This window comes from Numida meleagris, chromosome 7 (assembly GCF_002078875.1).
Source record: "Numida meleagris isolate 19003 breed g44 Domestic line chromosome 7, NumMel1.0, whole genome shotgun sequence".
Taxonomy (NCBI): Eukaryota; Metazoa; Chordata; class Aves; order Galliformes; family Numididae; genus Numida; species Numida meleagris.
The window spans coordinates 10,477,926-10,504,029 of NC_034415.1; the positions used below are offsets into that span (position 1 = coordinate 10,477,926).

Genomic DNA, 26,104 nt, shown 5'->3' on the forward strand with positions numbered 1-26,104 from the left:
AAACTACGCTTCCCATGGTTCCGCGGGGCCTGGTCCTTCGGCCGCGCAGTCGGGAGTGCTGCGCCTGCGCCCTGGGCGCGTCGCGGCCGGTGGCGCCGTGCACTGCGCCCAAGATGGCGGCTGTGCTGCAGCAGGTCTTGGAGCGGGCCGAGCTCGCCAAGCTGTCCAAGCCAGTGCAGGGGAAGCTGGAGCGTTTCCTGGCAGACCAGCAGAGCGAGATCGATGGGCTGCGAGCCAGGCATGAGCGCTTCAAGGTGGACAGTGGTGAGTCTAGGGGCAAGGAGGGCGGGAGGCGAGGGGCAGCGGAGCCGGGGCGCCGTGGAGCCGGGGCGCCGTGAGGGGCCGGGGCGAGGCGCTGCCCAGTAGTGGCTGGGCGGAGCGGAGCGGCTTGTCCTGCTGCCCGATGGGGGCCGCCTTCCTCTGCTTTTAGCCGGAGCAGGGGCCGGGTGCCGGGTGCTGGGTGCTGGGCCAGGGCCGAGGCCGAGGGACGAGCGGCGTCGTGGTGCCCTCCGACGGGAAGGACGGGACGGGAGGGGAGGGTGTAGCGCTCGGTGTCTGCCGGGGCCTGCGAGGTGCCTGGGTCCCGGGCCCCCGGTCTCAGCCGGGCCTTGCCGGGGTTTCCCGCTACAGGGACTCCGCGCTGTGGGGGGAAGGACGTGTTCTCGCGGTTCTGTGAAGGAACGTACCGCGCTGAAACCGCCTTTAGAATGGACCAAAGGAACGGCTCTTTGTCAGGCTTGTAATGAGCAGCGCTGGGGCTGCTTTGATCCTCGCCATGGACGAGCGATAATCATTTGTGCACTCAACCCTCAAATAGTTTTCCTTCTTAATTCTGTGTTAGAGATAATTTATTTCCGGATAAAACACAGCTAATAGAAAGTAAAGAAACTAAATCTTTCTAATGATTTGGAGATTACTTGGTCACAGAAAAATTGAGGACTGTAGAGAACTGGAGCAGAAGTGTACGCGGGAAGGAGTGAGAGCACTGGGCAGTGCTGGGAAGGTGGGTCAAGTTGCTGGGGGCTGTGAGTTGCTGCCTCTCCATCAGCCCTTTGCCTCTCTCATGGTAGGAGTCTAGCTGCAGTAAGTGAATAAATACTGTGAGTTAAGTTTAGGTAACTACATGCTGTAGTGGGTTAGTCTGTTTCATGTCCACGCTTCTCTTTTAAGTGGAGGGCAGTATTACTTGGAGCTGTAAAACGTGCTATGAAACATAAAACGTGCAAAAATCACTCTGTGCTTCCGCAGAAGTCCACAGTGCCTAATAACAAGACGAATGCTTGTTTTACTGGGTATTTTGTAGTTAAGCACTGTGACACACTTTCAGATGATAAATCAAAATGTAGGTCTAATTATTTTTTGAGTGCACTGGCAAGTGCAGTATAGAGCTGCTTAGAGTAAGTTTTAAGAATTATTAAACATTATCCAAGTAAAATCTCTCAATACATGTTTTTTGTTCTGTGTCTGTAGAAGTAGTCTACACGTGCAAGAAATTTTAAGGTGATGTGATTGAGCCAAGACTGTGTGGTTGTGCTGGTATAACACTCTAGCTACATCAAAAATGTTCAAGTATAACAGTTAATTACACTTCACTGGTTGATCCATTTTGCAAGGATATCCTTTTCCCATATTAATGAAATGTTTAGAACAGTGTTAATTCAACATGAAAATTCAGCTTTTTGGCTTCAATAGGACATTTTTATTCAAAATCTACTATAGTGTTATTATTTTAAATCATTTCTGATTAAATACTGTTTTAAACTGAAGTCCTTTAATATGCATTCTCAGTAAGGAGAAGAAGGAAGAAAAGTGGATTTGAAGTAGAACTGAGATAATGTTGTTAATTTTGCAGAACAACAGTACTTCGAAGTAGAAAAGCGTCTGGCTCAAAGTCAGGAGAGACTTGTAAATGAAACACAAGAATGTCAAACTCTCCGTGAGGAGCTTAAAAAACTTCGTGAGTATTACTGCATGTTCATAAGACTGGACAACATTGTCACTCTTTAGTCCAATGTTGTGTTGAAATGTCTTAAGTTTTGAATAGGACTTAAATATCCATCAAATACATTTATTATTTCTCCAAATAGACACTTTGCTTTTAGTGAAGTTTTCTGTTCTAACGGGAAAAGTACTGTAATAGTAAGAGTGGTTTACATTTTGTTCTTCACTATAAATGCCTCTGGTCCTATAATGGTTTTAGTTTGTCACAATACTGCCGAGTCCTCCCAGCCCATTTACAGGGTTTTTATTATAGATGCCTCACAACTATTTGTTTTTATCCAACAGATGAGCAGTTGAAATCACTGAATGAGAAAAATAAAGAGCTTGAAGCTGCTCAGGATCGTAGTGCAGCCATTCAGGTACTGGAAGAACTAGATACAATAAGCTGAAAGAATTTAGTTTACCTGACTGATCCTGTGAAGAACACATACAGTCCAGCTTGAAATTTGGTTCAATATCAGCACAAATATGAATTGATGTACATATTTGCCTGTCTTTGTGGACATGTGAGCAAGAGAATTGCATGTACTTTTTTTTTTTAAGTAGAAGTTTTATGTTCTAGCAAACTGAGTTGCAGATGAACATAAGCCAGAGCAGATCCTTTTATTTCAATTTGAATAGATTGTCTTACTCCATCTGAAACCTACCTGTTCCAAAGTGACTTTAAATCAAAACTCAGAAATCAATGGTCTGCTTTATGTTACTCCTTATCAAATGTTAAGCTGCAAATTAGAGATCTGTTTTTCCTCCATCCTTTCCCCTACGCTGGTAGTTTTCCTTATGTTATGCTCAGTAGTCATAAGGAATTGCAGGATGAGTCACATTGGATGACTGATCCAGCAGAACACTAATTGTGGAGCGGGAAGGAAAAATATTGTTATTATACTGATTCTTTGATAATGAAAGAGCAATCTGATTGTTTTACTTCAGCTTGGCTGAAGTAGTTCATAGTGCTACCTTAGAAGACAAATACAGTACTATGGCTTGTAAACTATGCAAAAGTATTGAGTTTGTGTTTCATTTTCATTTTTCTTCTTTTGTGTGTTTCATTCCTTGGCTACTCTGTTATCTTTTATTTAACCAAATAAAACTGTTTCAGTGAACTCCTTAGCTGACGAAGCTGTCCTTCAAAGCGCATCATAATTACATATAGTTCTGAACAGTTCTTTTTGTTGTTTTTTTGTATTTCTGCTAGACCTTCCATTAATTTCATCTGCTTTATGTACAAAAATTTTTGTTCTAGTCTTCATTCCCATACAGCTATAACCAGGAATCCTGTGGCAGTCAGGATCTCTGTATCCCAGTTAATATGCAAAGGCATGGACACTACCTGTGGTGCTCTTAGAAGTTGTGTGATACTTCTTCCTCTGCTTTGCTGTCTGATATTAGACATTTTGCATTTAAGGACAAAAGACCTGTTGGACATGAGTATCAGAATGATTTACGAAAAAGAAATTGAAATCTGTTGTTTGTTGTGCTCTGGAAGAAAAATGTTAGCTTGCAGTTGTTTGACTTGTTCCTACTGTGACAGACTGTGACAGGACTCAGCTGTAGTTTCGTACTATGTAGTTTAGACTGATTCAATTGTCAATCACAGACGCCTCTTATCCCAGTTTTCATTCTCTAGCATTGGACAGGATAACATTTAACATGCTTCTCTGTGGTGATAAATGTAAATAGTGGCTAAACTCATAGAAAGCTGATTACATTTTTTTATTACTTTTTTGAAATCTTTTCAGAGCCATTTAACTAGAGAAAAAGAAGAACTGGAAGCTGAAAAGAGAGATTTGGTTCGAACAAGTGAAAGACGATCTCAGGAAGTTGAGCATTTAAATGGTATAACCAAGAATATGTTAACAAATTGGTTCACATTATGACTTGAACAATTGTACAAGTATGGAATATCCAGTTTGTATAGGCAGTTCCAAAAAATGGATTGGAAAACTAGACAAAAGGAAGCAAAGCCAAAAGTTTCATGCTAATTGAAAAAAAAAAAATGACCCACAGCAGTTTGATAACTAATGTTTGATTTTGTAGATGTAAAATCATACAGTGTACAATATATCATTCTACAATATGCAATTATATATGTTACACATTATTTGTCCTCATTCTTTAAAATTTGTTTGAACTTGGACAGTAATGAAAACTGATAGTTCTACAATTAATTCTGCAGTTAGCTTTTTTCCAAATGTTGTTTTCACTTTCCACAGAGGATGTTAAACGCTTAAATGAAAAGCTTACAGAAGCAAACACAGAAAAAGTGAAGCTTCAGCTGAAGTTGGATGAACTTCAAACATCAGATGTTACTGTGAAGGTGAGCAATTTTTCTATGCATAATTCATGTTAAGGCTAAAACAACCAATGAATAGTTGTTTACAAGTGATGTAATCATTTTTTCATTGTTGACATTAAAAGTAGGTCAAATCTATTCCAGTTACTTATGGCAAATGTGTTTGTTATAAAATTGATAGTTGAGGCTGGAGGTGACAAGTGTATTTATAGAAGAAAATGGGAGATGGCAAGTTAAATAAACATGCCCAAGCTTCGTTTGTGACAGTGGTGGCTGCTTTTATCAATGAAAAGGAGGGATTCTACATCCACAAAAGCAGTCAGAAAGGATAAAAGTGATTATTTGTGAATGTTTCTCTGTTGCCAGAATGAAGTCCATGAAGAACTGAAAGAGAGGATAAAAGGAGAAAAGAGGAGGAAGATTTTGATACCTTAGTCTATTACTTTGGCTAGGGTAATATGTAGTTAAATGTTCCAAACTAAGATAAACACTGAGGAAACTAATTTGTGTGTCAGGAAGTTCTTAGTAGTCTGAGACTTATAACTCAGTACTACCAGTATAACCTTCTTTGTGATTACAATAAATTATTGTTACATCTACTCTGTAGTACTTTGTTAACTTATTTATTTTCTATGGAACCAGTACAATTACATTGTTAATTTTTCTTTTTAGTACCGTGAGAAAAGGTTGGAGCAAGAAAAAGAACTGCTGCAGAGTCAGAACACTTGGCTGAACTCTGAGTTGAAAGCCAAAACAGATGAACTTCTACATACTGCCAGGGAGAAGGGCAGTGAAATCTTGGAACTTAAATGTAATCTGGAGAACAAGAAGGAGGAGGTATTTTAAATTGAGGGCTTTTGCCTTTCTTTTCTTTTTTTTTTCCCCCAAATTATACTTTCTGATTATCTGAATTAAACAAAACCAAGTACTTTAATAACTGTATTAGAAGAATAAAAGTGTAATTTTTGCCAGTAGAGGTTTCTCGTTTAACTTGTGAGTTATAAGGATCATATAGGGAATATATATGGTTGTTTAAAAAAAAGAGTTAGAGATCTTAATGGTAAACTAGAGATTTTGGCATCACTGATAACAAAAGCATATAATGATATCATGTTATTAAAATGTACAGGAATGTAATTCTCAATTGTGTAAGGAGCAGAAGAATCTGATTTAACTGTTTTGGCAGGAGGGAGAATGAGGAATGATATTTTTTTGTTTGGTTTTTCTTTCCTGGAATCAAAATGCATGGCAGAATCACTGGCCATAGTTAGAAAATATTCCGAGTTTCTGTTTGGGTACCTAAGAAGTTTGGTTTTTTTAACAGGTGTGTCAATTTGTCAGGTTTTCTGTAGTGTTTACCTTTACTTAGGTTCATGGAGTTATATGAGCAGTTTCTGGATTGTCATTATTTCATTTAGCTGAATGTATGGGAGTCTGTTAGAAATGTAAACTAATATGCTCTTTCTGGCGTCTTTGTTTTTGAGTAGAAGACAGTGAGATGGTATTTCCTAAAATAAGTTACTAATTTGTGTGAAATAACGACAAATTTATACGTGGTGGTCTCATTTACTGTTTGACAGGTTTCCCGAATGGAAGAACAGGTAAACAGCTTAAAACAGTCAAATGAAAATCTTCAGAAACACGTGGAAGACCTTTTGAATAAACTTAAGGAGGTAAGGCAACTTCAAGTACATGTGTAACAGCATTACAGTTGATTCTACAAAATAAAAAAATGTGTGAAACAAATGGTGGAATGCTCCCACACCCTGTCTCTTCTTTACTAGGCAAAAGAACAACAAGCTGGTATGGAGGAAAGATTCCACAATGAACTGAATGCCCACATAAAGTTATCTAATTTGTATAAGGTAAGTTAATGATTCAGCAATACATGTTATTAGCATTACTTGGGGCTGAGTCTTAGGTTTAGTAGTAATGCACACTGGTTGGTTGATCGGTTTTCTCCCCTCACTAAGTGGGGGATGTGAGAAAGGCTGCCTTACATTACAAAATATTGTAAAATGTCCTATTTTAGGCAACATTTGTAATCTTAGATTGTTTGCATCACTTGGTAGTTTAATCAAAACTGGTTAAAACAGTAACATTTATGCTCACTGATTCAGAGCTTCATATTGTATCAATTGAGTTATGTTTTATGATATTATATTGGCAGTTAAAGGTTCTTTTGTAAAAGATGACTGTGGAAGTGTTGTTTTATGTTTGGCTAGTAGAAGTTTACTGCAATGAACACAAGTGCAAGTGATCTGGTTGAGACAGCTGGATGTTACACACTGTGTCAAAAAAGCAGCATCTAAGCAAGAATTTGTGTTGATTGTTTTGTCAGGTCAGAGTGAAAAATATTCTGTGGTGTGTTGAGTAAGACAGCTGGAAGAGCCAGCTGATTGGTCTTTAGCTTGTCTGTCAGTTTCACAGATTAAGGAATTGTTTCATGAGTTTTCATGTATAGAGAGTTACACACCTAGAATTAAGTGCAATAGAATGTTTGAATTCTACATTAATGTTTTGTCTGGTCAGATGATAGTTGATGTGACCCCTGCTGAAGTATTGTACAGTCTTGCACTTCTGAGATCTTTATTAAACAAAGAAATGTGAACTGTTTATGTAATATTTGTTCTAAATCTCAAATTTTTAAGAAGATCAAAATTGAATACTCAAAATTTCTTCTTCAAACTGTTTCTTCTCTTCAATAAAGAAAAAGCTAGCACCACCTATAAAGCAGCTAAAGGGCATACCACCATTAGTTGGCTTTATCATAGAATATCAATGTCTGACACTTCTTATTTTTGGGTAGATGGTTTGCATCAATGGAGACTTAATCCACATGGAAACAGAATTGTCCAGTTTAGGTGAATCTTCTACTGTTTTGTTCAAAATCTCTATATTTATAATTTTGATCTGCTTGAGCTTTATTATAAAGGTAGTTGCTGTTATTACATAATAAAAGGTTACATGAAATGTTTTTATTTAGAGTGCTGCTGATGACTCAGAGGCAAAGAGCAATGAACTGACAGGTGCAGTAGAAGAGTTGCACAAGCTTCTAAAGGAAGCAGGTGAAGGTGAGCTTTGAATGAGAAATGGCAAGTGGAGGAACAACTTACCTGCTTCTTTTTAACTAAGTTGATGCGCTGAAAGGTAGATACTGAACACTTATGAAGGGATAACCTTTAGGATTTTGGGATGGAGGAAACATCACTTTGTAACGAACATTTTATGTGTCTGTTTGAACTTCCTTGGCGGTGTGTGTGGGCAGGGAAATCTACAAATATACATGAAATTTTACTTTGAATTTTGAGGAGAGGACCTAATTTTGCAGCTTATCTTTTCCATTTTGTTTCTTGGTTTGGATTTCATTTGATAAAAGGGCAATTCTCGTTTTATCCCTATTTTGAACAGAGGTGATAGGCAGCAGTTCTTGTTTCTGTCATTATACTGAGTTTTCTTATAAGCATGAGCTTCTGCAGGCTAAATGAAGTGGAGTTTAAAGTTCATATGCCAACTTTGGTCATTCTAAGTGAAAAAAAAATACAAAATAAAAATTGCTTGTTAATTTTAGCTAATAAAGCAACGCAAGAGCATTTGGCTGAGGTGGAAGAGTCAAAAGCTGTAATGGAAAAAGAATTGAGAGAGAAGATAAGTAAGCTGGAAAAGGAGCTAGAGAATGCTAACGATCTACTGTCCGCTACAAAACGTAAAGGTAGGTGTAACATTAGGAACTAAAATACATAAAGCTTCAGACATTTTATCCTTACCAGTCTTTCATGAAATTGGTAATGCTGTATGCCTAAAGGGAATGTACTAATTCATATGGAATGTGTGTAGGCTTTTTCCCCACTAGAGAAATGCATTTTTTTTCCAATTTTCTTTGTTAATCTGATATGCCTTTTTATAGAAAAAGTAGAGGAAAGTTTCCTTAGTGATGAATGCATCCTACCCTTAATGGTTTTATGGAGAGTATAGCAAGAATGGTAGACTTACTTTCCACTTGAAAAAAAGCAAATAAACAAATCTGTCCTTAAATTTCTGTTTACTGCTAAATCTTGCTCAGTACAGTATTCATTGCTGTAGTTTTTCTCTGTTGTTTCTGGAAAGAAGAGTCTATTTATTGAATACGTGTGTGAAATTTGTGAAGACAAGGGAACCATCCAAGAAGGAACAGAAACATCAAGTATATTTATCTCAGAGTTATCTCTGTAAGGAATGTCAACAAGTCCTTTGCGAAAGCTGTTCGTAATTTCAAATTAAACTGGTTGAAGGGCTTGATAATGCACAATAAGGAATATTAAATATAGTATCAATCACTTGCACGTGTATGCCTACAGAAAACTCTTGCACCAGTAACTGTAAGAAAATATAATCATTTAAGGTACACTAGTTGTAAGTACAGAGGTATATGAGGACATTCTTTATTATTAATAAAGAATATTTATGATGGGAGTTATTGCACCTTTTTATGGCTGATTGGTGGTATTATGTCTTCAGGAGCAATATTGTCTGAGGAGGAGCTGGCAGCCATGTCTCCCACTGCTGCAGCTGTAGCTAAAGTAGTAAAACCTGGAATGAAATTAACAGAGGTAAGTGAGAAGGAGCTTGGCAAGTTTCAAGGCCCTTGAATAGCCAGTAGAGACACACTAATAACGTAGGAGTGTAGATTTTCATTCACAGTCTGAGATCTGGTGTAATTCCTGACTAAAGTCAATGAAATCTTGTGTTTGAGACAGGCATGACTAGCTATAATATTGACGTGTTTATGCAATATGCATTTCAGATTCAACGTAGTGTATCAAAACATACAGAACTTGTTTTTTTTGTTTTCCTGAAGGTAGTTTTGGATTTTTTTGTGCATATGTGCACATAGCTTATTTTCTGTATTTTTGACAGGACGTTTTCTTTTGTTAATGCATATTTGCATAATTTGGGTATTTTTTCTGCTCTGGCGTTGGCTTATGCTTGAAGGAAAAAATGAACATAATGATACAGTGTACGTTTTTTTTCCTTCTGTCTATGGAAATATTATTTTTTGTTTTGATAATTCTGTTTAGCCATTTTTTCTGTGCTTGCTATCTTCTATTGTGCTGCTACCTTTTATATTTCTATTATCTTAAATTTGCTTAAGATTTATCACTTTTACATGGAATTCTTTTATTGCATACAGTTGCACTGTAAAGCTTTGCAGTTCTAAACTGCTCCATCATGAGTCATAAGAACTTTTTTAAGTCAGACTGGTTTCTTTGAATTAATTTGTTTATCACTGTATAAAACTATACTGCCATATACACAAATTGTGTAATTACCAGTGGTTCTTTGATACATCTGGACAGATTTGTCTGTAAAAATAAATAAATAAAAATCTTATGTTGCAGCTCTACAATGCGTATGTAGAAACTCAGGATCAGTTGCTTATGGAGAAGCTGGAGAATAAGAGAATCAATAAATATTTGGATGAAATAGTGCAGGAGGTTGAAGCCAAAGCACCAATTTTAAAACGTCAGCGTGAGGAATTTGAGCGTTCCCAAAAAGCTGTTGCAAGTCTATCTGCAAAGCTTGAACAAGCTATGAAGGTTAGTATAAAAGGAAAAGAGTATGTGAAAATAGGGAGGGGGGAAAAAAAAAAGATTTTTACTTCTTTAATCCCAAGGGCTGCTAAAATATGTATAAGTTGGGTCTTTTGTTCAACTGTTCCTGTGGGGAAAACGTCCACTGAGCTTTCTATTTTGAGATTTATTGGGCTTTACATGCTTTACAGAAACAGCATTTTTATTACTTTGAAGGCTTAGATGTGATTTTTGTGGTGGAAAAAAAAATACAGACTTTGGTGTTTCTATTAATACACACTAATAGAGCATAATACATCATGGCTTCTGACTCCTACGTACATGAGGTTTAACCTTTTACTTGAAGAGATAAAGCTTGAGAGTTGCACGCTTTAATTGAAAAAGTTGAGCTACTGGTTTGTCTTGAAGTAAGCAAGCAGAGAAGTAAAAATAGAGAACTATTATGCATATTTAATTCACAGCGCATACCTCGGTAATTGACGTCATCTCTCAGAAAAACCCAAATGTCTTGAATGTATTACTATGTGTTTCTTAATTTCAGGAAATCCAGCGATTGCAGGAGGATGCTGATAAAGCCAATAAGCAGACCTCTGTGCTTGAAAGAGAAAACCAGAGACTGGAAATACAAGTGAAAGACCTTTCACAGCAGGTAGAACAAATGTTGCTGTAGTTTTAAAATGTGCTGTTTACAATTTGTTTATTAATATAGTGCTGTTTTTCTGAAGTCTGCTTGAAAGTTGTGTTCAGCTATACTCGTTCTTGGGCTGTCACAAGAGCTATTTATAGCATTTCTCTGAGACAATATGCTATTAATATTTCTGCTTACAAAATTATATTAGGTTTATGGATAGAGGAGAAGCAACTTTAGCATAGCACTGTTCAACATCTGTCTGGAAAACTAAAGTATAATTTGGTTTTTGTTTAATTGGAATGCCCTGTGATAGATTCCAAGAATTGAGCACCAGAAATACCTACTTCTAATTTTGATGTGGTTTTCTTTCTGCCAACCTGTCTTTTTAATAATGCAATTACCTTGCAAGAATTTGTTGATTGTAACAGTTAATGTGTTGTAGGAAAAAGAAAATACTTGAAATTATTTTGTAATGCTGTTTTTCTGAGCGAACTTTTAAAGTTATGTGCAAGTCTTACGCTAGAATGTTCTCTTCCAGATTCGTGTGCTTTTAATGGAACTTGAAGAAGCTAGAGGCAATCATGTGATTCGGGATGAAGAAGTGAGCTCTGCTGACATCAGCAGCTCTTCCGAAGTTATATCTCAACATCTAGTGTCTTACCGAAATATTGAAGAACTTCAGCAGCAGAATCAACGTCTCCTGGTGGCTCTTAGGGAGCTGGGAGAGGCTAGAGAAAAAGAGGAGCAAGAAACAACATCATCCAAGTAAATCGTTTGTTCCTTCTAGTGAAGTGCTTATACTGTGTAGTAACAGGGATTTACCTGCAAACTGTTCACTTTTTTATTCTTAGTAATTATGTGTATATAAGTTCATATATCCTCATGAGCGACTACGTAATTGTGGTTTAATCTGAGAGGCAGCTCAGCGCCACAGAGCTCTTTGCTCATTCCCCCCACTTCCAGGGGGATGAGGGAGAGAACTGAAAGAAAAAAAAATAGTACTGGAGTGTTGAGATTAAAAACTATTTACTGAGACAGGGAATGGAAGTGGAAAAAAGATTAGTAGTTAGAATAATTACACACATGCGCGCACACACACACACACACACACACACACACACACACACACAAAACAAGTGACGCACAAGCAATTGCTCCGCACCTGCCAACCAAAGCCTAGCCAGTCCCCAAGCACTAGCTGCCCGCCCTGGCCAACTCCCCACTGTTTTCAAGGGTGGTGGTGGTGGTGGTGGTTGTTCTTCGCATGATGCCATATGGCATGGAATATCCCTTTGGCCAGCTTAGGTTAGCTGTCCTGGTTCTGTCCCTTCCCGGCTCCTTGTGCCCCTGCCCCCCAGCCCCCTCACTGGTCGGGCAGTGAAAGAAGTTGAAAAACAGAATGTCCTTGACTCTTTTCAACTCTGCTCAGCAACAACTAAAACACTGGTATGTTATCAATATTGTTTTTCTCCTGAAGCCAAAACACAGCATCATACCGGATACAACAAAGGAAAATTCTATTCTGTCTCAGCTGAAACCAGGACAGTAATCTATAAGGGCAATTGTTATTAAGCAAATGCTGTATAGGTTTATATCTTATCATTCCTCTTCAACATTGTTTATTTGGCTAATGAAAATAATTTTTTTTCAAACATTCTTCCAAAACTTTTTTTTCAATACATAAATATGCAGGACTGAGAATACACACTGAATTGCCAGCCTTTTATAGTAGGAGTAGTCTGTGTGAAAATCTTTTAAACCTGTAACATTCAGGAAAAGTAATTGTCAGTCTTCCACTGAATGTGAATCCACACAGAGCTGTTATTCAAACAAAAAAAGATTAAGTTTTCATTTCTGTTGAGGAAAAAAAAATCTGTATATGGGCTATAAAGTCCACAAATAATGTAATTCTCTATTAAACATTCTCAGCATAATTCTCTGTTAATGCTACTGTTTGAAGTTACTCACGTGAGCAGAATTACCTCTATTCTGCCTTTCATGAAAGAGGAGGCCTACTTTCTTTCAGTCATCTATAAAAAGTCAAGACCTAATGCCAGTCTTCCTGTATGTTTTCTCAAAAATCTCAGTGATGCTTAACTTTCAAAGGTAATAATTGTACTCTGGAAGACTTGTCACAAATTCTGAGAAGTGTGTAATCTTGTTAAATCTTGCTGTTATATTACTAAAAACAACTGGTCTTGGTTTCAGAATTTCTGAGCTTCAGAGTCAACTCGATGAAGCTCTCAATGAGCTAGAAAAACTGCGCGAATCACGTCATCATCAGCTGCAGCTCGTTGAGTCTATCGTTCGTCAGCGTGACATGTTTCGCATATTGTTGGCTCAGACCACAGGAGCGATCATTCCTTTGCAAGGTAAGTTCCATGCTTCTGTGCCAATTGTTAGGAGCTTCCAGTGATGATGCTAAAATGGAGCTAGTAATTTCTGTTAATCTTGTATTCAGCTTTTACCCTTATCCACTAGAAAACCCATGAATTTGGATTTGGGCACATGATTCTATTTTTGTAGTGTAATAACTTACATGTAATGATGCATCTGTAGTGGTGACTACATATGTGATCTAGTAGCATATTGTAGGTATAAAGAATGAACAATTGGTCTCTTGCTTAGGAGAACACTTGCCTAGCAACATGGTATTGTTCATAGGTTATATGATCTTCTGCTTTGGAAAGCCTTCATTTGGTTGTAGCCTTTAAAATTTAAATGTTAATTATTTTTTTTCTAGCGTCAGGTATGTTGCCAGAAGAGATTTCTCTTACATCTACTCCAAAGCGCTCAAGTGTACCTCAAGCCATGTCAACGCCTGCTCCAGCGTCAATGAGCGAGTCAGTGGAGACTGCGGAGGCTAAGGCTGCACTTAAGCAGGTATTTTTTTCAGAAAACACTGCACGAAGCTATCATTGTTTGTTTTGTTTTGCTTTGTTTTTTTACTTTTGTAAGCACTTTGTTCTTTGATGTAGTTGCAGGAAGTTTTTGAGAATTACAAGAAAGAAAAAGCAGAGAATGACAAGCTGCTGAATGAACAAAATGAAAAGCTTCAGGAGCAAGTCACAGAATTGAGGTCACAAAATGCAAAGATATCCACACAGCTGGAGTTTGCCTCGAAACGGTAAACTGACAATTTAATTGATGTAGGTTGCTCAGGAAGAGTTACCAGTTAAACGTCAGTGTTATCTGTTTTGTTAAAGAACACAAAATCATAAGGGTGGGATCAAGAATGTACCTTGTAGTTGAGTGCAGCACATATGAGGCTATCTGAAAACTTAACACATGTTAGCATGAAATATATGTCTGCGTACTTACATGTCTTACATTTAAATCGAAAAAAAAAAAAGATACGGTAGCAAACATACTTTGCTTTGTTGTTCTATGTGAAGTTATGAAATGCTGCAGGATAATGTTGAGGGCTATCGTCGAGAAATAACATCTCTACATGAAAGAACCCAGAAACTCACAGCAACAACTCAGAAGCAAGAACAGATAATTAACACTATGACTCAAGACCTGAGAGGAGCTAATGAAAAGCTGGCAGTGGCAGAGGTGAGTAATACAATGGATCATGCTTCACATATTCCAAGTTAGTGCAAGAATTTTTCTTAAAAATTGTTAAAATTGAATGTGTGACATTTTTAAATACATCAACTACGATATTCATAGTAGTATGTATACTTGTATGCTGTTGAATTTAATGGTGCATATTTGCACATTTACAGAAAATATCTCAAGTACTGAGTAAAGATGGAATAAGATTTCCAAGGTGTTTCAATACCCACATTGATGTAGTAAACAGAATGGGATAAGTGAAACAGTTACATTATTACTGTTCTTGACCTTTTCGTGTATATCTTTATCTGTAGTCTGTGGTTTTAAATCAAAAGCTTGTTTTCTTCAGCAGTATTAACTGGTCATAATACTAATACTGTCCAAAGTAAAAAATAACAGCCAGGTTTGGGAGTGATAACAAAATTCTTAATGTTTGCTATCTTAAAGGTGAGAGCAGAAAATCTGAAAAAAGAGAAAGATATCTTGAAAATGTCAGATGTTCGTTTGACTCAGCAACGTGAGTCTTTACTGGTTGAACAAAGAGGACAGAACTTGCTGCTTACTAATTTGCGAACTATTCAGGTATGATGAATGTCTGTCTTCAATCGATATCAATTGAAATGTACTTAGTCATGGAATAGGGTCTGAAAGAGGATTGTTTGCTTGCTGTATGTTACAAACTGACACTGAACATTAATTATTTGAGCAATTTCTTTAAGTTTTATTTTCATTCCTGTCCTGAATTATGGTATTCGGGATTTTGCCTATGTTGATAATAGAGAATTTTGGAATGTTGAGCAGGGGTTTCACATTAAGATGGAGATGAAACGTGAAACAAAGTAAAAGAAAAAAACTTCTGTATTTTTATAATAGTAAAATTTACTAATGCTTGCCTTAATAGAAGTAAGTATACCTTAAAACAATAGGAGAATAAACTGTGTTTTCAGTTTTAAGGTAAACTTACTTTTGTAGCATAAATATGTTAGGTTGCACATTTTGTCATTTTCTACTTTTGTAGAAGGCTTTTTGTTTTTTTTAATCCCTAATATTAGACCACTTGAATAATGGATTTTCTCCTAATAATATTTGTTGTATCCATATTATTAAAGAATATTTCAAAACTAAGTCATAAGTCTTAACTGCTGTTTCATGTTTATTTCTTGTTCCATGCAGTAATTACCATGGATAGGAGAAGTGTTGTGACAATAGCCTTTTATGAAGTGCTGCAATAATTCAGAAGAAAATTATTGAAATACGTTGTAAGCATACTGTGTTATGTTCTTTTATCAGGGAATACTGGAGCGGTCTGAGACAGAAACAAAACAAAGACTCAATAATCAGGTAGAAAAGCTGGAGCGTGAGATATCTCAGCTAAAGAAGAAACTAGAAAGTGAGGTGGAACAAAGACACGCTCTTACCAAAAATCAGGAGGTAAGTATAATGATAATTGTGCTAAACTTGCTTTAGTGAAAATAAAGCTAGAGTTGAATGGCTTGTGCCAGCTTACAGTGGATTTTCAAATGTGAAATTTAGAAACACAGTGGGACTTCCTGTTGTGTTTTCAGGTTCACATCCTGGATCTTAAGAGGCAGCTAGAGACTGAGACAAACCGTCACATTAACACAAAGGAACTTCTGAAGAACGCCCAGAAAGAAAATACAGTGTTGAAACAGCAGCTTAATAATACAGAGGCTCAGCTAGCATCTCAGTCATCACAGAGGGCTCCTGGGAAAGGTATAGATGTTTTCCTACATTGAATTTCTCTTTATGTTAAGCACTGTTGTGTGCAGAATGGTAAGATTCATCATAGCTTAGAATCAAGAAGGCAATGCACTAAATAATAAACCTCCTCATTTTTGCAACCACAAATTTGAGCAGAAGATAACCAGGATGAGTTTTTAAACTAAAATCAATAACCAGGCAGACTAACAACAGAAAAAAAGTAAAACCAAATTAATTAAAGGATCCCTTTTATTTTTATTTGAGGGCTCTTATATCTAGAAAGGTATCTATATTTAAGTAGCCATTTTTTGTGAATCAGCAACATTTATTGTAAGCCACTCTTGATTAGGGATGACAGCTTTCTTGAGGGAAGCTTTGTGAGGGTGATTTTATTTTATTTTTTTCTCCCACATTATCCTCAAAAAAACTTCCATTTTTAAATGGAACAGTGGTTTAAAAAACTAAAGTAGACTTCCACAGTTAATGAATGTGTTCTGGTGTTATAGGTCAGCCTGGTACAAGTGAAGATGTGGATGATCTTGTAAGTCGATTAAGACAAGCCGATGAACAAGTTAATGACCTGAGAGAGAGACTCAAGACTAGTTCTAGTAATGTGGAACAGTACAGGGCTATGGTTCTTAGTCTAGAAGAATCTCTTAATAAGGAAAAACAAGTAAGTAGTTAACATCTAACATTTTTGTTGAGAATACCTTCTCTGACTTCAAAATATTACTAAAATCAAAGTACCATATTTAAAGCAAAAAAAACCAAAAACATATCTATATCTAATTGTGAGCTTTGATGAAAGGTGACAGAGGAAGTTCGTGCAACAGTTGAAGCTCGTCTGAAGGAGTCTTCAGAGTATCAAGCACAGCTGGAAAAGAAGTTGATGGAGTCAGAAAAAGAAAAACAGGAACTTCAGGAGGAAAAACGTAAAGCTGTGGAGAATATGGAACAACAGGTATGCTTCAAATACCACCTCTCTTAGACTCTCTTGCAGTGTCCTCAAGAATATGCTTTTACTTAATTCCCTCCTTCTGTAGGAGCGATGCATTGTAGTAGTGTCTAAAACTAAATCTCTTAGGGTATACAGAAGCCTAACTAAATCTGAGAGGTTTCCAAACGTGAGTAGTACATTAAGTTTGTCAATTCATTGAGATAGTGGTCTGTTTAAAACTGTCACTATCCTCTTCAAGCACTAGTTATGGCAAAATGTGAGTAAAAGCACTTTGAGAAAGGTTTCAGATTATCTGTTTTGAAACATGAGACAAAACAGTACTTGTAGGATGTACGTATCCTAAAACTGGAGTGACCATGGTCTCTATTTGTCTATTATTTGGGCTATAACTGGGCTTAAAAGAAACATGATGAATGCAGTTAGTACTGCGTGAAGCCTGACGATATTTTTCTGCTAGGAAAGAACTCTGAATGTTTATAAGACAAAGCTGTGTGTTTCTTTTTACGTTTTTACTGTTCTAAAATAATTATGCTTCGGCTTTAATTTATTCATAACTGCCTGCATTCAAAGCTGCGTTCAATACTCAGTTAAATACTTTGCCACTTGGTCTGTCGGTTTTTATTTTGGTTTTGTTTTTTGTTTGATTTTTTTTTTTTCCCCCATTACTGTAGCTGTCAGAACTAAAGAAGAGCCTGTCAACTTTGCAGTCAGAAGTTCAGGAAGCCCTTCAGAGAGCCAGCATGGCTCTAAGTAATGAACAGCAAGCCAGACGTGACTGTCAGGAACAAGTATGTCTGTCGTATTTGCCTATTTTAGCCAAAGGTAGTAAAATTAATGTTAGTGTTTCATTGCTTTTCTCTTGAACTCAGAGCATTTTTTAAGGTTATGCTGCTAATCATATTACAGAGAAAGGAAAATAATTGTAAGAGCGTTTTCTCTATTTTGTGAACATCTGCTTATTTAATGCTTTGTTGTTTTACCTTATCAAACGTGGTTTTATAGCTTAAACTGACTTTGAGATAAAGTAATGCTAAAAGCACAGCATTTGTCATAAAAAAAAAAATGCAATGGATTCTACAATTTGCTTCATTGTGTAAAAAATATATTGCAGCACGTGATAAGATCAGCTGTTGTTTAATCCAACCCAAAATTTAATAGACAGGCTTCTCCTTTTTTTATTTCACCTAATGCTATGACCGCAGACTGTCCTTAACTTTTTACCCTCATGTACTAAATATCTTTGCCCATTCATGTGTAGAAATAACTGGTGGATGTTCTTGTAAAAGTTTCCACGTCTCATCTATGCAGAATCTACAGCAAGAGTGTTGATCATAAATATCTACAGAAGGCGTTTCTTCGTCTGACCCTCTCAAAAGAAATGATGACAAATTCCAACTTTTCTTAAAAAGAGTAATTTCTTTAAGGGAACCATTCTAAAAATATCAATTTCTTCTATACTTAAGAATGACAAAAGGTTTTTGCCAGGGGTTTTCTTTTTGATCAATGGTCACTAATTTTGTCTAGCATTTGAGAATCTCTGGGTACATATCAAGCGTAACATTAAAGGTAACAGAATCTGTAATTGTTTTCTTCAGGCAAAAATGGCTTCTGAAGCTCAAAATAAATATGAACGGGAATTAATGCTTCATGCTGCTGATGTTGAAGCATTACAGGCTATTAAAGAACAAGTTGCCAAGAATACAGCAGTAAAGCAGCAGCTTGAGGAAGCTGCACAGAAAGCTGAGTCTACGTTGCTAGAATGCAAAGCCTCCTGGGAAGAGAGAGAGAGAATGATGAAGGTATGATTGTTCTCATGGTTCCAGTAGGTGTTTTCATTTACCAGTCTACATGAACTTAAATTACTGAATAACTTTGTCACAGGATGAAGCTTCAACACTTGCATCCCGCTGTGAAGACTTGGAAAAACAAAATCGATTATTGCATGAGCAACTGGAAAGTCTGAGTGACAAGATGGTGACCTCTATGAAAGAAGCCATGCCAGCTGCACTAAATGTTTCTCTCAATGAGGAGGGGAAATCCCAGGAGCAAATTTTAGAAATTCTTAGGTAAATTCAGCTCTGAGCTCCTTCTTTGGTGGTTATAATCCAATTTCCAAAATAAATAGTTCAGTCTTACTTTATATTTGAGGGAAGATGTATCAAACTTAAGTACCTTTTTACTAGGTAGCAGGTGATTGTCCTATATCAGTAATTAGTAAAGGGGATTTCATTCTACTCCTAGAAAAACAGTAAAGTCAATCTTGACAGGAAGCTAAAGCAGATTTTAGAAAATTTGATTGACAGAAAAGAGCCATAGAGATATTTTCTCATGTTTGTTTTTTTTAATCTAAATTTTTTTAGAATTTTTTCCAAAAAATTTCATCTTTCTGAATCTATTTCTGTACTCTTGAATTCTTTAGATATAAGATGCTTCTACTTAAAATACTTTGTTTCATGTTTTCATTGACATGATGCTTTGTTCATCTTGTGCAGATTTATACGTCGAGAAAAGGAGATTGCAGAAACTAGATTTGAGGTGGCCCAGGTGGAAAGTTTGCGTTTTCGTCAGAGAGTGGAGCATCTGGAAAGAGAACTCCAGGAAGTGCAAGACAGTCTCAATGCAGAGAGAGAGAAGGTGCAGGTATGGTTCAGTATTAATGCGTATGATGTCAGGAAGTAGAGAGCTGCTCTCTGTGTTCTGCTTTCTCTCACTGCTGCCTGTGCCAAGAATTTTGGAAGAATCAGAACCTTCTAAATTGAGGTTGGTATCTAGCCAAATGGAGGGTCTTGTCCTGGATCCTGTAAAGCAGAGTGACAATACCGAAAAATTGGGAAAATAAAGATCCTTTCTCTGTTTTTTCCCAATGTCTTCGTCAGTACTATTTACTTGTTTTGAACATCTGTGTGAGATAATGAATCCCACAGTAGTTAAGTTATGCCTAGTCCCAGTAAGTATATATGCATTTACAAGTAAAACAAATGATTGAGTTAAATCTTTTCAAAAGGTAACAGCAAAAACCATTGCACAACACGAAGAATTAATGAAGAAAACAGAGACCATGAATGTACTGATAGAAACCAACAAGATGCTAAGAGAAGAGAAAGAGAGGCTGGAACAGGAGTTGCAACAAATGCAAGCGAAGGTTAGTATTGAGTTTCACATATGTTTCAAGGTATTCAAGTTGGTGAGTTAACATTTGGATGTACTGTTGATGCTTACTTAAATTGTGATTATTCTTTTACATCAAACATGAATGAGGAGATGTTCCATTCTGGATTTAAGAAGACATTGCTCCACCTAGAATATTGCAAAGTCAAAGTTCAGTTTTCTTTACATGAAACTGAAATTAGCATTTATCACTGAAGTTATAACAAGGACATTATCAGAAGATAAATGAAAAATGGCACAGAAGTACGTATAAAGTAGGCCACAGTTTTATTAAGAATGTAAAAAGGAGATAGATACCTCTTCCCAGTTCTAAATATCTATTGCTTTAATGGAATCCAGTGTGGTGTTGCTTGACTTCTAATACACAATAATTCATTTCCTACAGCAAAGTACAAAGTAATTATCTTGAGATTGTGAAGCTACACCTATAATTGTTTTTTCTGTAGAATCATAGCGCACTCTTGCTTTCTGTTGCTTTCCCTGCCCTCAGCCAGCTACTGAAAGGCAGTGTTGGAAAAAAGCTTTATCGTGACTTCTTGAGGTTGTTGTTTTTTACTACGGTCTTTTTGCTGTCTTGTCTCTCTTACCATCATTAAACAAGACCTACCATATTCCGTTTTCTTGAGTCTCATAAGATCCAGATAAATCTATATCCAACTATGCTTTTCAGGTACGCAAGCTGGAGGCAGACATTCTACCTCTACAAGAGTCTAATGCTGAACTGAGTGAGAAAAGTGGAATGTTGCAGGCAGAGAAAAAGCTGTTGGAAGAAGATGTCAAACGCTGGAAAACCCGGACGCAGGTGGGAAATGCATCTTCTAAAAGAAGGTGTTTTGAAGGGGGAAAGAAAAGGGGAAAAGTTCTAAAAGATTTTTAAAAACAAAAAAACCCACAAAACTATGCCATTAAAAGTGACAGAAAACTAGGAAATGTATTTCAATTTAAAGCTGCATGAGCAATATTTTATAAGTAGGCTGTTCTAATTCGTAGGCAGACCAAATCAAAATACAGAATCACGGAATTGTAGTGTTTGGAAGGGACCCATCATTGAGTCCAACCCCGCCAGCTAAAGCAGGTTTGCTACCTTAGCTTTTACAGGAAAGCGTCAAGGCAGGTCTTGAATATCTCCAAAGAAGGAGATACTCAACCTCTCTGGGCAGCCTGTTCCAGTGCTCCGTCACCCTCACAGTAAAGAATTTCTCCCTCATGTTTGTGTGGAACTTCCTGTGTTCCAGTTTGTGCTCCTTGCCCCTTGTCCTGTTTCTGCACACCACTGAAAAGGGCCTGCCCCCATCCACTTGACTCCCGCACTTCAGATATTTCTAAATAGTGATCAGATCCCTTCTCAGCCTTCTCTTTTCCAGACAGAACAGTCTGAGATCTCTCAGCCTTTCCTCATATGGGAGATACTCCAGGCCCCTACTCATCTCTGTGGCCCTCCATTGGACTCTCTCTAGAAGTTCCCTGTCTGTTTTGAAATGAGGAGCCCAGAACTGGACACAGTACTCCAGATTTGGCTTCACCAGGGCAGAGTAGAAGGAGAAGAGTAGCCCCCTTGACCTGCTGGCCCTGTTCTTTTTAATACATTCCAGGATGCCATTGGACTTCTTGACTATGAGGACACACTGTTGGCTCATGGCCAACCTGTTATCCACCCAGGTCCTTCTCTGCAGAGCTCACAAAAACAGTAGCTCTAAAGATTTTCCGAATGTATCCATTTAATCATCTTATGGTAATGCAGACTGTTTTGTCAACCTTTCAGCATTTATTGAGTCAACAGAAGGACACAGATCTTGAAGAATATCGGAAGCTGCTTTCAGAAAAGGAGGCAAATACCAAGCGTATACAACAAATGAGTGAAGAAACAGGCAGGCTTAAAGCTGAAATAGCCAGGTATGGTATAAGTCAATTAATAAAATGTTTTATGCAAAGCCTAATATTTATAATAAAATTGCATATGGAAATGTATCTTCTTCACTATGTCCGTGTTATTACTAACCTTTTGGTATTTTAAATGTAGCTTGATAACATACAAATGAAATAAGAATTGTTTTGGAACATGTCTCATAACTAAACATGCTCTAAATGTGTTAAATATTTGTACTGCAAAATCCACTATTCACTGGGCAGTATTGCATAAATGAGCAGTATTGCAGTATATTATTGCAGACTTCTCACTTGCATCCCCCTCTTCTCTCTTGCTATTTAGAACTAATGCATCCTTGACTACAAGCCAGAATCTTCTTCAGAACTTGAAGGATGAAGTAGCCAAAATAAGAGCAGAGAAGGACACTTTGCAGAAAGAATTAGATGCTAAAGTGGCTGATATACAGGAAAAAGTGAAAACTATAACACAGGTCAAGAAAATTGGGCGCAGATACAAGACTCAGTATGAGGAGCTGAAAGCACAGCATGATAAGGTAGATAAACTCTTTGTTTGCAAAGAAATTTAATTGTGTGTTTTCATGTATAATCCAGCTAATGACCTTTACATTCCCTTAGTATACTGTGACACAAATCCTTACCTGCAAAGGGAAAAGCAGAGAATTACGTAGTTTGTTATGCTATTAGCGCAGAAACCTCTACTAAGCATGAGCTATACTTTGCAGTATTGTTAACAGAACGTTGGAGTTCATTAGAATGCCTGTGCTGTGCCCAGAACTTTTAAAATGATCAGTTTGCATGCAGCAGCGACTTGTGAAAGTGAATGCATTCTAACTGGACAGCACCATTCAGCCGGATACCACTTGACATATTTCAGATGGTTGCCGAAGCAGCAACTCAGCCTTTAGTAGAACAACAGGAAGAACAAGTTTCTGTCCAGGAAGTACAAGAGCTGAAAGACACTCTCAGTCAAGCTGAAGGGAAGACAAAGACTTTGGAGAATCAGGTTGAAAATTTACAGAAGGTAAGAACAGAGTAAGCAATTTCAGAGGAATTTTACTGGAATCTTAAGTAACTGTGAAGACCATGATCTGTGTGCATGCACACGTAGATGTGTGTATGCACAGAAACATGATTTTCTGAAGTAGCTCATTGTGGCCAATCTTTCTATAGACTATAGCAGAAAAGGAAACTGAAGCTAGAAATCTTCAGGAGCAGGTATCACAGCTACAGTCAGAACTTGCTCGTTTTCGTCAAGATCTGCAAGAGAAGACTACACAGGAGGAACAGCTTAGGCAACAAATCACTGAGAAGGAGGAGAAAACTAGGAAAACATTTCTTGCGGCCAAGCAGAAAATTGCGCAGTTAGCTGGTATTATTTTTTTTTCCTATTCTTAAGGTGTCTTCTTCTGTTTGGGTTTTTGATTATTCCTGTGAAGTATTCAGGCAGTATTCTTAACAGTGTTTTTTAGATTAGATGTCTTAAAATTGTTCTATGATTGAGAAATTTTAGTTCCTTAAGGAGATGGTGCAGATAAATAACACGTGTACATGTGGGGAATCAAAATTTTGCCTAATTTTGGCCATCCATTTTTTTTTTTTGGTGGTCTTGTTGATTAGAACAGATTGACTCTCCTAAAGACTTCAGTAATTCTTCCCTTCCCTCTTGCTTCCTCAATATGTACAGGTGCAAAATATCCTATTTCCTCTATTTCAAGTCGATGTTGAGAGGAATGATGGTGCAAGTACTTGCTGAAAACATCTTGTCCTCCTATGACTGCTTTTTTATAGGATATGTTTTTATATATGTTCAATTTTTTATTTAATTGCAATTAAATAAATGACATGCAGAAGTTAAAATTGTCTTGAAGAGCTCCTTCAAAAGCTTAACATTTTTAGGATTTCAAAATTATTCAGTCATCTTACAAAAACAGATTGATGTTCAGCATGCAGAGGCTTGGTATGCAGTTTTACAGTAACAAGACTGGATCCTTTCCTATTAGGTACAAAAGAACAGCTGACAAAAGAAAATGAAGAGTGGAAGCAAAAGAGCAATTCATTAGAGGAGCAGAAGACTGAACTGGAAGTGCGGATGAGTGCACTCAAGTCACAATATGAAGGTCGAATATGCCGTCTGGAAAGAGAGCTTAGGGAGCAGCAAGAACGACACCATGAACAGCGAGATGAGCCACCAGAATCTACAAATAAGGTACAAAATCTGTCTAGATAGCTGTATGAGAAGTAAGCCTTTTATGTGTCTCATACTGAACTACAACAGCTTTCAGCACTAGCTCTGTTGGCCAACTTGGTTTGGTTTTTTTATGTATTAATATGGGAGAACTTTAGGTGAAGGCTGGTTTTTCTAGTACTAACTAGTAGATGAAAATTCTTGTTAAATAATAAATTAAATAAATAGCAGTGAACCTAACAAACTGCGCTATTCAAGTTCCATTATCTCCAGACTACTAGTTTTGGAAATTGTAAGCTGGCTTTATTAAGGATTCAGAACTTAATTTAGAACTTGTTTCCTGCCAGAGTCAAAATATCCAACACTAGCAAGCATACAGTTATATTGATCACAGTGAATTAGCTCATAAGTCGTTTGCACTGTTTTTTGTTTTTATGTTTTTGTACATATGATCAGCTATTTTTGGCAGCATTGTATGTCTCAACAGGTTTAAAAAATATCTGAAAAGACCTGAGAAGTTGCTGAATTGGTTTACATACTTGGTATGACTGCTATGATTTTTTTGGGAGAACTTTTGAAAAATCATGGAGTCTGACTAGGCACACTAACAAAGATGGTCTTAAAAACAATTGTTATTGAAAAAGTCTGTCTGCTGAAGTATTCTACCAAGTTGCTTGCTCTGTTTTGTATTTATATGTCACAATACTTTGGTTTCTTTCTTTATAGGTTCCAGAACAGCAGAGGCAAATTTCACTCAAATCTACTCCAGCTTCAGGTGAAAGAGGAATGTGAGTTAAAGGGTTTGGGGTTTTCTGCAGAGTTTCTGCTATTGGGGATTTTTGTTTTTATCTTCATCTTTTTTGTTGGTTGTTTTTTTTTTTTTAGAAAACAATTGGCTTTTCCTATTTTTCTTAAGCAGCTTTAAAAATAGTGATTGGCATATGTTCTTCCTGTTTTCATGGACCCATTTAATCACTAATCAATAAAGCTTTCCAGGTGTGAATTGTCATATTAATGACCAGGAATAAGATATTTGCTAAGATATTTTTCAGACACGAAGTCTGAAAATTGTTCAAAAATACTTGAAGATTCATGAAGTTGTGCAATTTTAGTTATTACCTTTAAACAATTTGTAGAGGTGGAGGGTGAGATGGGGAAAGTTCCTTGTGCAAGGAGCTCAAACATGAGAAATGGACTAAGTTGATGGTAACTAGCAGATAAAATTGTCAAATGAAACAGCAGTCAAGCTCTAAAATGCATAATATTACCATTTTACTAAGATTAGAGAATTGAGTCCCTTCTAATTTTTATTATATCATCCATTTAAACTAAGACTCTGATCTTCAAAAGTGCCTTTTAAAATCTGACTGTTCCCCATCTCAGCCAAGAGATAGTATTGTTCTGCATTCAGTGAACCAGTTAGTTTTAATATAAAATGTATTACTCACTTCAACAAAGAAATAGTGCAGCTGACATTATGAGCTACGCGGTGCTCCTTTTGATCTGCTTACAGATTGCTTGCAGATTTCTAATTGATTACCCTTGAAGAAACCTGTCAAACCTCTAAGCTGGACAAAATGATACTGATGAGATAGAGGGTCTTTTTTTTCCCCTTTTTTCTCTAACAAATTTGCAAATTTTGGAAGGCAAATCATTATGTCCCTGTCAGGTTTTTAAATTCAAAACCTTTAAAAATTTGTATTTCAGAATATGATAAAATATTTAAATTTGGTATTTCTAAAATTTGCTTTATGTGCTACTGTGATGAATCCAATATCCTGTCTTTCAGTGCTAGCACTTCAGATCCACCAACAGCAAATATTAAGCCAACACCTGTTGTGTCAACTCCGAGTAAGGTAACGGCTGCTGCTATAGCTGGGAATAAGTCTACTCCAAGAGCTAGTATCCGTCCAATGGTTACTCCTGCTACAGTCACCAATCCTACCACTACTCCAACAGCCACAGTTATGCCTACAACACAAGTGGAGACTCAGGAAGGTGAGCGTTTTAGTAGTACTGGGATCTACAGCAATCAGAAATGCTGTTTTTTCCTTGAAATCTCAATAAGATGTTTGAGATACTTTCATTGATACCGTCTCTCTTTAAGTACTGCTCTTCTATGAACACT

The 26,104-nt window shown here is 37.0% G+C and overlaps 1 protein-coding gene across 3 annotated transcripts in view; it reads left to right on the top strand.

The window, feature by feature from the left end:
• Positions 53–26,104, top strand: part of TPR (translocated promoter region, nuclear basket protein) — a 41,862-nt gene continuing 15,810 nt past the window's right edge. For all 3 annotated transcript variants that reach the window (XM_021404366.1, XM_021404367.1, XM_021404368.1), the window contains exons 1-36: positions 53–264; positions 1,853–1,957; positions 2,287–2,360; positions 3,741–3,837; positions 4,215–4,318; positions 4,967–5,131; positions 5,875–5,967; positions 6,079–6,159; positions 7,281–7,368; positions 7,866–8,006; positions 8,792–8,883; positions 9,673–9,870; positions 10,406–10,513; positions 11,034–11,260; positions 12,704–12,867; positions 13,239–13,378; positions 13,474–13,622; positions 13,891–14,053; positions 14,504–14,638; positions 15,347–15,487; positions 15,622–15,790; positions 16,285–16,451; positions 16,587–16,739; positions 17,408–17,524; positions 18,332–18,535; positions 18,618–18,802; positions 19,229–19,376; positions 19,741–19,878; positions 20,575–20,706; positions 21,667–21,797; positions 22,114–22,324; positions 22,666–22,812; positions 22,962–23,160; positions 23,792–23,997; positions 24,703–24,764; positions 25,766–25,974. In XM_021404366.1, coding sequence (XP_021260041.1) covers positions 114–264; positions 1,853–1,957; positions 2,287–2,360; positions 3,741–3,837; positions 4,215–4,318; positions 4,967–5,131; positions 5,875–5,967; positions 6,079–6,159; positions 7,281–7,368; positions 7,866–8,006; positions 8,792–8,883; positions 9,673–9,870; positions 10,406–10,513; positions 11,034–11,260; positions 12,704–12,867; positions 13,239–13,378; positions 13,474–13,622; positions 13,891–14,053; positions 14,504–14,638; positions 15,347–15,487; positions 15,622–15,790; positions 16,285–16,451; positions 16,587–16,739; positions 17,408–17,524; positions 18,332–18,535; positions 18,618–18,802; positions 19,229–19,376; positions 19,741–19,878; positions 20,575–20,706; positions 21,667–21,797; positions 22,114–22,324; positions 22,666–22,812; positions 22,962–23,160; positions 23,792–23,997; positions 24,703–24,764; positions 25,766–25,974 — 5,194 coding nt within the window. In that variant the 5' untranslated portion in view covers positions 53–113. The remainder of the gene's footprint in view (positions 265–1,852; positions 1,958–2,286; positions 2,361–3,740; positions 3,838–4,214; positions 4,319–4,966; positions 5,132–5,874; positions 5,968–6,078; positions 6,160–7,280; positions 7,369–7,865; positions 8,007–8,791; positions 8,884–9,672; positions 9,871–10,405; positions 10,514–11,033; positions 11,261–12,703; positions 12,868–13,238; positions 13,379–13,473; positions 13,623–13,890; positions 14,054–14,503; positions 14,639–15,346; positions 15,488–15,621; positions 15,791–16,284; positions 16,452–16,586; positions 16,740–17,407; positions 17,525–18,331; positions 18,536–18,617; positions 18,803–19,228; positions 19,377–19,740; positions 19,879–20,574; positions 20,707–21,666; positions 21,798–22,113; positions 22,325–22,665; positions 22,813–22,961; positions 23,161–23,791; positions 23,998–24,702; positions 24,765–25,765; positions 25,975–26,104) is intronic.